Genomic DNA, 15,163 nt, shown 5'->3' with positions numbered 1-15,163 from the left:
TGTTTCTGCTTTTTTTTTGCTAGTCCTTGCTATGCATGCCAGTTGGCCTGGGGCACTGAAGCGCAGGCTGAAGCACAGATCTCTCTGCTGACCACCCTGCAACCCTCTGAGGTATGCAAGTGGGAGAGGGTGTATGTCTCAGCAGCTAGGGGACTTTGGTGGACTTGAGGTTCTGAGCACTTGGGGGTCGAGTGACACTGACAGCAGGATGTCCAGATGTTGCAGGTGGGACCTGAGACTGAGTGCCTCATATATAGTGCTTTCTGCTAGGTGTCACAAATTACACTCTTGCATTTTTACACCCTCACTTCCACTTTATTAGCAGTGATGAGAGAGGCTGGAGGGGGTATTATGAGCAGAAATCACCAAATAAATCTCAACAAGTTCCTCAGCCGTTCAAACCCTTCAAGCCCCTATCCCCAGCCTCTGAGGGAGGATAAGCCTGGAGGCAGTCTGCAGAAAGCTCTGGGAGACATCCCAAGAAACCTCCAAGAAGGTTATAGAAAGAAGAGTGTGAAAAAGGATTGGTGCAAGCAGGAAAGGAGTGCAGTTTGGGGGTTTTACCACACTCAGCCTTTCCTCCCCTTGGTTAAACTGGAGTACAGAATCACAGGAGTCACTGGTGTTATGAGGAGAGCTTGGAGAGCCCAGAGGGCAGTATTCAAGAAATGCCAAGAGCCCTTACAACGAAGCAATCAATCAATCAATCAATCAATCAGAGATTTGAGAAGTGCAATACTCACCTGTTAGGGTCTCAAGGCGCTGGGGGGAGGGGGGGGGGGGGGTAGAGATATCGGGCAGATCCGAGTTTTCCAAAGTGCCAGGTCTTGAGGCTCTTCCTGAATGCTTGCAGTGTGGTGTTCGTCTGATGCTGAAGGTAGTTTGTTCCAGGACTTGGCGGTGATGTAGGAGAAGGCTCTTCCACCTGTTCTGGCTCTTCAGATGCGAGGGATTTCGACCAGGGCGAGGTCGGCGGAGCAGAGGTTTCCCTTGGGGGCGTGGAAGGAGATTCTTTCATTGAGGTATTGGAGTCCAGTGTTGTGGAGGGAACTGTAGGCATGAGTGAGGATTTTGAAGGTCACTCTCTTTTCGACGGGGGAACCAGTGGAGGTCTCGTAGGTGCTGGGTGATGTGGTCTTGTCATTGAATGCCAAGCACGAGTCTGGCAGCGGCGTTCTGGGCGGTCTGGAGTTTGTGGAGTAGAGATTTGTTAATTCCGGCATAGAGGGCTTTTCCCGTAGTCCAGTCTGATTTTTATGACTGCGAGGGTGATAGTCTTCCTGGCTGTGGGGGGGGGGGATCCACCTGAAGGTCTTCCGGAGTATGCAGAGGGTGTTGAAGCAAGTGGAAGATTAGGCGTTGATCTGTCAGATCATGGTGAGGGAGGAATCAAGTATGATGCTGAGGTTGCAAGCGTGGTCTGTGGGTGTGGGAGGGTCACCAAGGGTGCATGGCCACCAAGTGTCATCCCATGTGGAGGGGTGGTTTCGAGGACGGGATTTCTGTCTTCTCGGAGTTGAGCTTCAGGCAGCTGCTGCTCATCCAGGATGCAACATCCTTCATTCCGTTCTGGAAGCTTTGTCTGGTGATATTGGGTTCCTTGGTGAGGGAGAGGGTGAGCTAGGTATCGTTACCGTAGGATACTATGCTGAGTCAGTATTTCCTTACGATGACTGCGAGAGGGGTCATGTAGATATTGAAGAGCATGGGGCTGAGTGAGGAGCCTTGGGAGTACTCTGCATCTGATCTCTGTGGGTTCAGAGAGGAAGGGCGGGAGTCTTATTCTTTGGGTTCTGTCAGCGAGGAAGGAGCGGATCCAGTCGAGGGCAGTTCCCTGTATGCTGCCGTTGTGGAGTCTGGTGGCTGGTGTGCATTACAAGGAAAGTAAAGACCAGGATAAAAAATCTAAAACTGTGGTCAATTAAGGACACATCAGAGAGGCCAGAGATGCCACCACATACATTTGAAATGACACATAAAATAGAGACAGTGACCATCCAATGCATGGAAATGGGGACAGGAGTGAGAGCAGTCGCTGAGAAAGTCACTGATGTCTCACAGACAAAGAGCAAGTCCCACAGCAACTTCCATGATCACTTAGAGATATAACCAATGCAGAGATTCATCACATTGTCCGGCCTGGGGAAAACATTGGTACATGTATGTGCATAGTGAGTTCATAAGGAAAGAGAACGGACATGGACACAGAGAGGTGAATCGCCTAGTTTAGGAAAAAGAGATGGAGACGTTTGTCCAGTGGGAATCTGCTACTCTAGGGAATAGCGGTACCTGTGAGAAGGCCATGATGGAGACCAAGCAGAAACAGACTCAGCAGCCTCTGTCATCACAGCTACCCTCCATTCCTTTCAGACTGCAGTTTCTTTCCTTAGCACGACTGGCCCACCAGCAGTATGGCTATGTGAGAATCCTAAGACATCAAATAAATCTGTGAAAGAAAACCTTGGGGCAATAAAGGTAGCCAGGGATAAATCAGTCTATGATGGTGGATTTAAAAACAAAAGTCTTATCGCCAAATTGGTTGTCTTACTTGTCTCCATCATTCTTACCATCCCCCCCTAAACCAGCCGCTATTGCATAACTTAGAATACCTGAATGGATACCACCGAATAGAGACATTCAGCTTTATCACAACAATGCAGGACATACTCACTCACTCACTCACTCACTCACGCAGCAGCAAGAAAACTCGATTTGTTTAGTAGGAAACATCAGCTCACAGGACGAGGCATATACCTTAAATGACATCAACAATGGATTCCGCTAACAGGAGCAAACTGTATCTAGTAGCACACCTCAGGGACTAAACCCTCTATCACAACCTTTTCATTTGGCCAAGGCAGGAAACCAAATCAAGGCTCAAGGAAAATTGAGCTTGCAGAGTCTCCAGGGCTTCCCCATGCTCAGGAACAATTGTGCAAAATACTCCAGGTCATAAGAGTGATGCCTTGTTGAGAGTGATGTTAGCAAGCATGGCAAGGAAGGAAAGACTAACTGAAACAAAAATACCAGTAAAAATAAAGGGAACCACCAAATTCCTGAAGCACCTATCCCTCAAGCGAAACACTTAAGTGGTTCCAACCTACAGGTGACACCTCAAAAATTCTCCTGAGATACTCTGAAGAGGCCATGAGGACAACTAAAGGAGACTTAGACTACCAGGTCCTCCAAGGAAACTCTTGCATGACTTCAACAGAATAAAATCAGATTGGTCAGCAATTACAAGTATTCCAACCATCAATGAATGATAGACAGTGCTAAGATAAGATCCCAAGCAGGCGTAAGCTATCATTGTGACTATATCAATAAATACCTTTCTGAACAGTTCACCGACAATACCGGCATGCAGGACTGCAGATGTGTAGAAATAATACCCCTGTTAAAAATTCTTAACAGAGAGTGGAATGCACTATGCAAAGAAGTGTCTGAGATATAGAAAAGATTTCACATGTCTATGCCCTCTTATGACACAAGTAGAGCCCCAATAACGGCGGACTGGTTATTGCGCACAATAGATAGCAACTGCTCATCTCCTAAAATAGACGCAGGATGGGATTCCAATGAGGAAAATCAGTATAATCTACCAAATGGCATAAACCACTGACACTATGACAAAGGAAGGAAACAGCAAGAAGGCTCAAATTACAAAACAGAACCATCTCAATATTTGAAGGATGAACTTACTTCCACCTACTATTCTGACACTGTCAATTTACGAAACCCAGACAGGATCAAGCTACTACAAGATGCAAATACTAGACCCTGAAATTTTGAACTGGGTCAAATAATCATAAACAAAATAGGGAATGACTTCCATGATGAAAAAAGGCTATGGGCTACATTACGATGGCGGTAGGATGAGCATCTAACCGCTATCATTCCAGGCTCAAGACTGTCTGACAAGGAGTCGGTGGTCCCGACAGCCCAACTACGATACCACCGCCATGCAGGCAGTTGTAGACACCCCTTTTCCATTGGGGCTTGTGCTGTGGCCCCGAAAAGAGCCACAGCACAAGCGGCAATGGAAAAAGGGATGTTTTTGAACATCCACGCACCGTGTGCCAGGCACTATGTGGTCTCTGGCACACAGTGCATGGATTCTTTGGGGAGGCACCTCATGTGCCCCTCGGGCCCCATAACCTAGGCCCAGGGGGAATGGGGTCCTGCTAGGCGACACCAAAGTCCCTTTCTGTCTATCTTTACATGATGTCAGACCACCATGTAAAAGCAGAGGGAAATGGACATCGTAATTTCGCACCACCCCCATTTTAGGGAATGTTCTAATAGCCTTAGAGCCCTCTGAAGCAGGCTCTACAGGCCCTCAAAGGCTCCCCCCTTGTTAAACGCCTGAGCCAAATGCTGGAGCAGGCCTTTAATCGCCGTTAGAGCCAGCTACATTGGGCTCTAAGGTTATAGAACACTGCCCGATAAGACTTCTTTCTAACTTAACTTCTGCACTGAGCTGAGTAGCCATCACCAGCAGCATTGCAGTGGTGCAAGGAAGCTTGAGTGGGCTCCCCTGCAAAGTACATGGAGGGGGTCCATGCTCCGGACCCAGTCAGGAACTCTCAGGCCTGCCCATGCACAGTGCCGAAGGGGGTCCCCAGGAGCTTGTGGGTCCCCCTCGTTATGAGGGCTGCTGGAGCCATGGTTACCCCCTGAGCTATCGCTAATGTAGCAGGTGCAGTGGCACTGAGACAGAAAGGCTTGCTGCACCCCACTTGTAACCACCTTTTACTAATTCACAGAGGTATCTGGCTTCATTTTCCGTTCTACCATTCAGGTATGCCACTCCCTAAAACGTCATGCAACACCTTATCACTGCATAATCACCCAGTGTAAAATACTTGGAGATACAGGGAAAGTCATCAGGAAGCAGTGCTGCTGCACCTGCCTCTCGCAGTGTCCTCCCTGATGTGTAGAAACTGGGAGAGGCGGGGAATGTTGGTGGAAGGCAGTCCTGTGGCTGCATAATCTTCATCCCAACCACTTACCTCCAATCTGTTAGGACTTTAAGGATGGTGAAGGTAGTGCTGGCAGCAGCCTTTCATCCACCAGTAGGGCACGAGTCGGGGACATACGTGGGTGGATGGCGTCCACCCACTTTTTTCACAGGGTGAATGCCGTACACCCTGCCAAGAATTTGGGCCCCACTGAATATTGTGCTGAACTCGTCCCGGGGTAATTTCCAAACACCAGGACACTTTCAGCAGCGCCTGCTCGTTGGCTGTTTTCCATCTGCAACAACGTCCAGGCTGGGACAAGCTGCCTTATTTAAGTCTCCTGCTGGGGCCATAAAGGTCGAATTTCGAGGGGTCATCAGGCCTCCTTTTGATTGAGTCTCTTGGCTGCGAGCAGTCAGGAGCCTTACACCAGATGCAAATGAAGCGGAGGGGAAACAAAGGCTCACACCTTGTTAGCACTTCACACATACTTAAGACAGGCAGCTTTCACTGTGTTCAGTCGCTGTTTAGGAGATATGCATGCACTGTAAGAATATCTGAAGTGTTGGTCTTTCCCAGCATTCACACATAGCAAATTGCATTTATATAGAGCTTTACTTCCCCTGAAGAGGTGTTGAAATAAGTTAAGTACCACAATTCCTTCTTGTATAGCGCTACTCATTCCAATGCAGGGTGTCAGAGCGCTTTACATCAACACATGCATATCAAATGTACAATAGGGGGCAGATTTATGAAGGGCTTGCGCCACGTTTACGCCGCCGTTGCGTGATGCAACGGCGCGGAAACGTGGCGCATCCCTGCGCCCTATTTACAACGTGACGCATCTAGAAGATGTGTCACGTTGTACAGCACTGCGCCATGAGGAGGCGTTCCTGCGCAGGGGGGGGCGTTCCTGCGCAGGAACGCCTCCTGAAAGTGGCTGAGTGAAATCTATGAGATTTCACTTAGTCACTTTCAGGGCAAAGCTGCGTCAAAACCCTGCGCCTGCTTGAAGCAGACGTAAGGCTTGAGGCAGCATTGAAAGAATAGGCCCCGCCAGAGCATTGCTGGAGCTGCGTCGCGCTTGCGACGCAACTCCAGCAATGCGTCACTTTTACGGCACAGATGCGTGACGCAACTGTGCCGTTTTTGCCCCATGGTGCGCCGCATCATAAATGCGGCGCACCATGGGTGGCGTAGCTGTGGCGCACTGTGGCGCATGTTAACTGGCGCATCCCTCGGGATGCGCCAGTTAACATAAATCTGCCCCTAAGTTTTTAAATGAATGTACAGGATGTGTTACGTACAACTGGGGGATTGCGAGGTGTAGAAGTCACATATCATCTTCCATAGCTCACTGTGCTATTATACTCGCAATGCGCTTAAACATACACATGATAGACCTGCTAAATATATATGTGAGGGCTTTAGATCTGATGTTAGTTCCTGTGATGCCACTTCCTGTAAAGTCGTGGCTTCTGATGCTACTTTCTATGATGTCAATTCCTGTGATGCCATGTGTGATGTCATGCGCCGTTATGCCGTGCACCGTGATGTCATGCGCCGTGATGTTACTTGCATACCGCCTAACTAGGTTAGTCCACCCACTTCTTTTTTTAGGACTTGTGCCCTGTCCACCATTGTTGTCAATAGGAACAGGGGGAGGTAAGGGTAGGGAGGGTTGCCACATCTGTTGACGATAGCCAACAGAAACGTAAGTTTATATAATGTATACAATTAGATTGCTCCTAGGTACACTTCACATGATACTTCTTCCTATTGGAAGAAATACCTTCAAGTAAATTGTTCTTCAAGTGTCTTGTTTAATATGTACTTTTGGGTGATCTATGTATAAACAACTTAAGTGGTGACTTATATTTTATTTTTTTATTTACTTTTTAGGATTTGCCCTTCTTGGGGGACATCCATGTTTCCTCACGACACAAGATATACATCTGGGAGTGAATGAAAGCCTCAGGGACACAGCACGGTTTGTAAAATGTCCTTTTATGTCAGCTATAAACATGATTGTTTTCAGACTTAAAACACTACGGTAGAGATGCATACACAAATGTCATAGGATTCACAAATATGCACTAAAAAGAATCTCTTGGTTTGATTTACAGCAGAGTACAATCGGATGGTAGTGGGAAACAAAATATCAGAATTCTTTATTGTAAGATTAATTAAAATCTTCACAGTAACTACTCAATGAAGACAAATTTCAGTTCAACCGCATACAGCAGTAAATTATTAAAAAGGCAGCTCATTAAAAAGCAAAATCCATAACATCAACAGCAAATTGTTTTTATGCTTTAATGCAAAGTTACTGCAATCTTGGGGAGCCCAAAAATGCCGTTAGGATTATGTATAAGGGGACCAAATTCCATGTCAACTAGTGTTGTTTCACTCATGTCCAAGATAAAGACGTTGGTCTTTGCGGCATTCGCAATTTGTGATGTTATAATTGTGTAGTATGCCTAACGCCCTATGCATTCCAAGGCGAGTATCATCTAATATTACAAAGTCATCTGCATACGGTATAATTGGTAAATCAACCAAGATGGCCATTGATTCCTCATTATAAACAGATATATGAGATATGTAATCTATCAATTTTTCCAGCACAAACTGCATTCTCTTTGCCGGTAGTTTTGTTAAACAGACCATTTACATATTCCCAAAATGTCAGTGACTTGCGCGACAAGCAGGGTATATTTATGAATTTTTGTTTTAATACCCAGGCTACCTTTTTGTGTTTTCTCCTTGCCTCCTTTGGCTCTGTTTCGTCTAGTTGTCCTTTCCATCTTTATACCTAATTTCAGCCTTCCGACACAATGTTTTGCTTAGTTTAAATTCTTTGTCCTTACTGTAAATTTTATACATACATTTCGGGGGCAGTCATGGATTAGTTACGAGCTTATTGAAAGTTAGAGCTGCATGCAGGTCACTCATTAAAATGCCCCAATCTTTTGTTATCAAGGTGGAATATTGATCAAGTGCAAGAGGTCTATGTAGTGCCTTCTACATCTGATACTTATGTTTGCAGACAGGCCCCTACTCTATCCATTTCAATGATGGGTTAGATTCAACATTAAGGCTAGCCAGCTGGATTTACTTTGTGTGAATTGTAGAGGTCATGTTGAATGTAATTGTCAGTGGGTGGTGGTCACCTTCAGCACCACTTGTGACCTTCTTTTCTTGCATCTAGTTTGAAGGTAATTGCTAAAAAACAAATTGCCCAGTGTAAAGATGTTTCTAAAAGTGGGCTGTTGTATGACCCCCGGGTTTCCCTGCTGATCTCATGTTCACAGGTCAAGATCTTTGATGCAGGTCTCTAGGCTGTTTTGATTAGCATCCTCCTGAGCTCCTCCTGGTAGACATAAGTGTTGCATTTTAAAGTCTCCTGCCAAATGAGTTCTTGATCTGGATTAATCTGGATGCTGATAGAGGAGCACCCAAATCTGGTTTCAGATGTCTTTCTCCTCCCTTTTGCTAGATCAATGTAAATATTTCAGAGAATGATAGATTTAAATTGTCCATCCAATGCTAAATCTGATAGATCAAGTGCCGCAGATCATGAGTAGATGTTTTTATTTCTTTTATTTTTAGCTGAATATCACGCTTTACAAAAGTAGAGGCTGCCAGAGGGCCTTCCATCAAAGTTCTTCCTCCCTGCTGTCTTATGTACTGTGTGGTAGCCTGGGATTCATAAGGGTACTGTAGCCCAGGTTTCCTGCAGGCACAGCAGATCCCCAGTGCTTAAGTCAAGAGGCTATTTTTGCTCCAAAACAGTAGTCAGTCCTGCTACTTTCAAGCTTATTACGATTATGCTGTGTCTTTCCTTGTTTATCATTTTTTTCCGATGTACTAGGAGATCTTTTGGTCCTTAAGTGTTAAATCATGGCGAAAGCCATCCCAGCTAGTTTGTTGGTCGTAAGCAGCATCGACAATAGTGGGGCCTGTTTGTTTTTCGTCGCTTTGTTTATTCTGTAGTTGCACTGTTATATTTTCCTCCAACACTGGGGCATTAAGATGGTATTGGAAATCGTCTGATACCCATCAGTGAACATGGTAGCATATCAACAATATTTAGAATTACACGAATGGCAGATATTCTGGCAGTGGATACTCCATTGGATCCACTGTATATTTTGCCAAGGTGCAAAGGTGCCTCCACCAGACATGGTAAAAAATCAACTTCCTGATTTGCAGCCAGGTCTGGTGAAGCTAGCTCAGTAAGACTTCCATGCAATGCATGGTGGATTTTCAGGGGTGGGGAAGTACACAGTTCCTCTCATGAAATACTCCCAAGCATGTAAAGGAGCCTAGATATGTGAACACAGCCAAAACATACCGTCTTCGTCAGTGCATCTTAAGTTCCCATATCTGCAAGTGTAAATTCCGTCAGCAGAGACAGACACTGGCAGATTTTCTACTAGAGAGTTTTTCTTCCTCAAAAAGCTTTTCTGATCGCGTATTCAGCTGTTTTAGCAGAGTTTGCGATCCTGGTGGATGAGTCCTAATGTATCAGATTTTTCTTTCCAACTTTGGTGAGGAATACTATTCTATCAATCCATCAGTATAGTCTGATTGCTTGAGGCTCTCTCTCCCTTTTGCAGACAACACACTCCTCATTTCAAAAACGCCTATTGGCCTACAGAATATAGTGGATAGGTTTCTAGATTTATGTAATTCACAAGTACTGAGATAAACACTTCCCAAGCAAAATAGTTGAGCCTTTCCCCTCATAAGTGCTTTAAGAGTTACATTAGGATAGAGGACTAAGCTGCAGAAAGTTGAACATTTTGATCACCTAGGTTTCAGGGTTGAAATTGTATGAGAGTGAAACTCCATATTCAGAAGTGTGGTGCAATATTGCTTCAAAGGTCTGCTGTGGTCGACAAGATGTCAAAGCTAAGAGCTCTAGATCTGTACCCCAGGCAAACGATTTATACCGAGCCATGACCCAAACTGGATCTTTACATGGGGCAGAGGCCTGGGGGATGTTAAAGATCTTTCCAGAACAGAGTCAAATTTCTTTAAGTCTATGTCTAATTTGCCACATAGCATACCAAGCGTACCAATTTACTTTGACACAGGTTTAAAAGGATTGGACACACACAATCAACAGGAGAGTAGGGGTATAACTATTCACTCTCTTACCCCTACTAAATTATTTTTAAACAACAGAAGAGTGCAATGACAAAAAACAACCTCAAACAAATATGTGAGGGTTAAGTGGAAGGAGAAGAAAGGTGGAAACACAACACAAATAGAAAGATTTTTAAGAACCCTCACTCACCAACCTAGTGGTAACATGCTTCATCACTGGGTTCCCACTGGAAAGACCTAATGTCCTTCCAGTGTCCTACAATGCCTGTTTACAGCGGAGCTGGTTCTTGTGTGTGTTGAGGTGGTGAAAAAGCCAAATTGTGCTAAGTGAGTGCAATAAGGTGTTAAATATAAAAAGTGCAAAGTCGTGACTGTCAACTATTTTATTAATAGTCCAACCAGCACTGATTAAAAACAAATATGATTGTACTCATAGGGTTAGTCCTTTCACTCTTCTGTTGTTTAAAAATTAAAAGGATTGGAGACATAGCTTTATGAAGACCTATAATCGTATGGATGAGACTGTAGAACACCCCTTTAGCTAATCTCTTATAGAAATGACCTTTCTGAGGTCATAAAGCTTGAGAAGGGCCGTAATACATGGTTGAGACATGTTAATTTTTGCCTAACACCATTGAAACTGGAGCATCTTTTACATGACCCTCACTCAATCAATAGAGTGCCTCGGGCCACCATGAAGTCTGTCTATTGAGATTATGTTTTAAAACATTTCATATTTATTTTCCAGTTCTTATATAGCATATGGGTACCCAGAGCAGGATTCCCAGCACTGACAGGAATCATGAAAGGATAACATACTACTTATCTAAACAAATGAGTCTTCTAAAGCTGAGCAAATTTCTGTTAGCTCTTAGATCAATTGGAAGGAGTTCCAAAGTTTGGATGCCAAGTAGGCGAAAGATCGCCCTCCACTTCTAGCCCTGTTTATTCCAGGAGTGGCCAGAAGGAAGTGGTTATTGGTCTTGAGGGCACGTGCTTTATAATGTGGAAAAATAAGTTGACTCATTAGATGCGATCTCTGGGCATGTTCTACTTTATGTACGATACAGAGACTTTTGAATTCAATTTTTTTCCTAACAGAATACATCTGTCAAACACAATAGACTCCTAGATAAATTCCTGGCCATCAAGCACAGTCCCTCCTTTGAACTCGATATGGATGAATTTTTCCACTATCAGTAAGAGCTGTATTTATCAGATACAGGATCGAAAACCTGAGTCAAAATAGGGACATTTTGGGAAGGCCCGATGGTGGCATGCGGCTGGTATAGCTCTATGTCCTCTCTGTGATGGTTAACAAAAGGCTGATTACTGTCTGCCTGTTCAATTAAGGGCACTGCTGGGGGTCCATCTGATATGAGGGCACACCTGATATGTGGACATGATGAGACATATACACTGATTTCTCCCCATTTAATTTAAAAAGTAGTCTGGAGTAGTGTGGGCTCAGGATGCTTTCCTGTCTGCATTGCATTAGCCGGCAGTCTAACAACGGTGGAGGCGCTGTTAGGAGGAGGGGAAGGATTTCCACTTTGCAGCCACGTTGTCCTATATCAGGTGTTGCCAAGGGGCACAATCCTGGTCCCGGGCTCTGGTGGGAGACCTGACATGGAAAAGGAAGATTACAAGGATGGAGGTCTAGATCGAGATGCCTGGTCCACGAGGAGGCCACCATGCTGGTAAAGACGTCAGCATTCACTAGCAACGCCCACAACTCCTCCAGATGGAGAGACGGACCCAGACAATGGTTGGAGGGACAGACATTGCTGTTGTTGCTGCATCCTCTGTAATGATGCCTTAGGAGTCCAAGGAGACACTGAGGGAGCCCTGGGAGCACCATGAGCCAAGTACTGAGCACAAGGAGCCCAACAGAGCTACACAATCTATTGACAAGCTCAAGTTACTGGAGATACTTGATGTTTGAGCAAACTGCCAAGCTGAGGAGACCGCAGACAGCAAAGAGGATGCGATGTCCGGTGTTGGGCTTGGATTTGGGACCCTTAATGTCTGCATTGGTATCCACAACAAAGGCACGTCAGGTAGGTTTCCAATCAGATCCCCCAGCTCGTACATTTCATAATGAGTCTTCCCACATTTCTGTGAAGAAAACGATGGATTTCTTTAGTCTTAAGGGCTCAGGTTCACAAGTACCTATTAAACTCCTCGCATCCTTCTACCCCCTGCCCTGACCTTCAGTGCCTACATAAGGTATCAGCATTGAGACTAATGGTTTGGGGACTGCTGTGACTGCTGCAGCCACTGTGTATAACACTAGCTCGTGGCTCTCCGGGACTGTAGTGGAGGGAGATTTACAGGGAAAGCTGTATCCCGGTCCGTTACCTTGGCAGAGGGTATGGTATGCTTGGGGGCTCACACTATGAGGGAAAATGAATCCCATGAGAATCAAAATGCCCTAGAAGAGTTGTTTTCACTATCAGATATTTCAGAGACTGGTAGTCTAGCGGAGGGTGCAGAATGACTGACAGCTCGGTTAGCAGGCAAATTCAAAATTCAGTCCCTAGGCGTTCTCAAAAACACAACAGACGATCTTGGAATCCTTTGATCAGTACAGGCTGATCATGGGGAAATTGGGGCTGTTTTTCAAAATGTATATTTGACCTATTTTGCCATGATAGGCTCACTGTACTGTATCGGGTAAGGGCATATAATCAGATTGTTTGGGCTCTTGTTGGAAAGTTATTTATCACTGTTCGTTTTTCCCTCTCCAGGTGTAATTTTTCTCATTTTGCTCTTTAACTATACTTGGGAAATAATGTTGGGCATATTTATGCCATTTGAATTTCAGAATACTCTTGGAGGTAGCTTTGTTGTCAGACGTGTTGCAATCGAACACATTGGGGGGCATCAGTGTGGTCTCATGTCAAAGTTTTCAAATTTCTGCTTGGGAGAGTCGGGCAGGAATATGAATGAGTGTTGGTGGTTGGGAGAGGGGGAGTTGGGAGGACTGGGTAGTTGGGGTGGTCATTGCAGTGGGTCACACGGAGCAATTTGAGGTTTTGGGTAAAAAAGTAACAACTCTGGGGAGACAGAAGGATTCTCATGGGATAAAGGAAAAAATAAAGCATAAACTGTAGTAAATTGGGTCTAATTGTAATACCATGCATCAGAGAAAGATTTTGCCTACCATAGATAGTGTTCTTAAAAATCGTATTCTAGATGTGCACATGCATAGTTGGATTGGTATGTGCACTCTTGGTTAGATATAGTAAAGAGTAGTTAAGTATTCTGATTCTTCCTATTTTGTGTTCAGTAGATTCACCTTACCGCTAGTTACCTTCATACGCTGAGTAGTTTAGGTTACCACACTCTTTTTGCAACTGGGATCGATATTCCAAAGAGAGAGGTGGCATTACTGTCTGAGGGGAAGGAAAGGGCTGCTCATCAGATCAAGTTAGACAGGTCGGTGATGGGTGATCACTCATATAGGAATGGTAGTTTACAACTAACAGCCTGTAAGAACGTTCTGTGTGAGTACCATTGACTTGAGTAACAACAGACATCTGTTATTCTGCATCAAGGTACCTTGGGTGAACATGCGCTTTACAAATACTCATGTTATGTTAATTATGCTATGACTACAATTGATCCTACAATGTTTAATCTTTTTGATGGTGAGTTTAGTACGTGGCAGGACCCAGTTCTTTTAAGTGGGGATTTCAACCTCACTATCCTCTCAGGGGTGGATTCAACAGCATCTTTAGAAGCAAGTCAGTGGCGCATGAGAAGGTCTAGGCAGCTATAAAGCACATTCTTGAAACTCATGAACTTTGTGAGGTTTGGCTGGCTTGCAGGGGAGATGGCTTGCTGGGGGGATGAACTTGGTTTTCCTTTTCATTCTGCTCCACATGGTACATCTTCTCGTATAGATGTGTTCTTAACAAGTCATACCTGTCCTGTGTACTAATTTAAGTTCAAGTATTGTTTCGGATCATAACCCATTGTCATTATTTGTTAAGTCAAGTAAATTGTTTTCTATTGCACCCCCAGAGTGAAAGACATTTGATTGTACATTACTGCTAGACCATTATCTTTATGTCTTCTGCCTTAAGTGAATTTATCATTATAAAGGTTCTGCCAACCCAGTAATGGTCTGGGATGCCTAACCAGCTTTTGTCTGGGGCCAGACTATTAGTTATACAATTTGAAAAAGTAAGGATAAATGGGTCACTGAGGCAAGGTTATGGGAGGAACTTCTCCAATTGAAAATGGAATATTCGTTTTGACATAGGCAGCAAAATTGCCCAGATAGTGTTTTTTACATCTTTGGACAATTGACCAGAGCCTGGATGCAATTGAAGAAAGTGATCAGGGACAGTGCCTGTTCTAAGTGTGAGGTGAAATGTTTGCCGTGTTTTGAGAACAAGGAGGAGATGTGTCAGCTACTGGCTTTTCAACTTAAGGATAAGAATAATACAAATGTGGTTGTGGGTATAAGAGATCCTACTGGTAAAATTGTCGCAGGATGCTCTGATATAGTAGCAGTTTTTCATACATTTTATTCCAATCTTTATAATGATGACTTATGTTCAGCTCCAGGTATGATGAACAGCTACCTTTAGTCGGTAAGGCATAACGAACTCACAGCATAGAAGAGGGGAGGGTGGATACTCTAATTACCAGTGACAAGATTGAAATAGCTATCGCACAAATGGCAATGGGTAAAGCAGGGGGTCCCGATTCTATCCCGACAAAAGTTTATAAGCAGTACAAAAAAATTCATACGCGGTTTAATACTCTCTCAGGCTTGAGGTACCGACGGAGAGAGCGGGCCTCGTAGACCTGAGTTGTGACCAGGTGAGGTGAGGTCCTATCCTCGTACAAGACGGGTACCGACTGCACCCTGTCAGTACTGAGGAAAGAAATTTGTTGTGTAAGTTTGTATTGACTCCAATTTTACATCACTATTTTTTCACTAAGTTTTAAATGCAGTAGCAATGAGTATTCTTTTGAGGTCCTGAAGAAATCCTGGGACTACGAGTCCAAGAGGCTGAAACATGCCGACCGTATTTTAAACAGCACATATTTGTATAAGCTGCTTTTGCACT

At 44.5% G+C, this 15,163-nt stretch overlaps 1 protein-coding gene across 2 annotated transcripts in view; it reads left to right on the top strand.

The window, feature by feature from the left end:
* The window catches only part of OTC (ornithine transcarbamylase), a 270,516-nt gene that overhangs the window by 191,963 nt on the left and 63,390 nt on the right, over positions 1-15,163 (top strand). For both annotated transcript variants that reach the window (XM_086934145.1, XM_086934146.1), the window contains exon 4: positions 6,864-6,951. In XM_086934145.1, the coding sequence (XP_086790271.1) occupies positions 6,864-6,951 (88 nt within the window). The remainder of the gene's footprint in view (positions 1-6,863; positions 6,952-15,163) is intronic.

The sequence above is a fragment of the Lissotriton vulgaris genome, chromosome 8 (genome assembly GCF_964263255.1).
Source record: "Lissotriton vulgaris chromosome 8, aLisVul1.2, whole genome shotgun sequence".
NCBI lineage: Eukaryota > Metazoa > Chordata > Amphibia > Caudata > Salamandridae > Lissotriton > Lissotriton vulgaris.
This window is presented reverse-complemented; position numbering and strand designations above follow the sequence as displayed.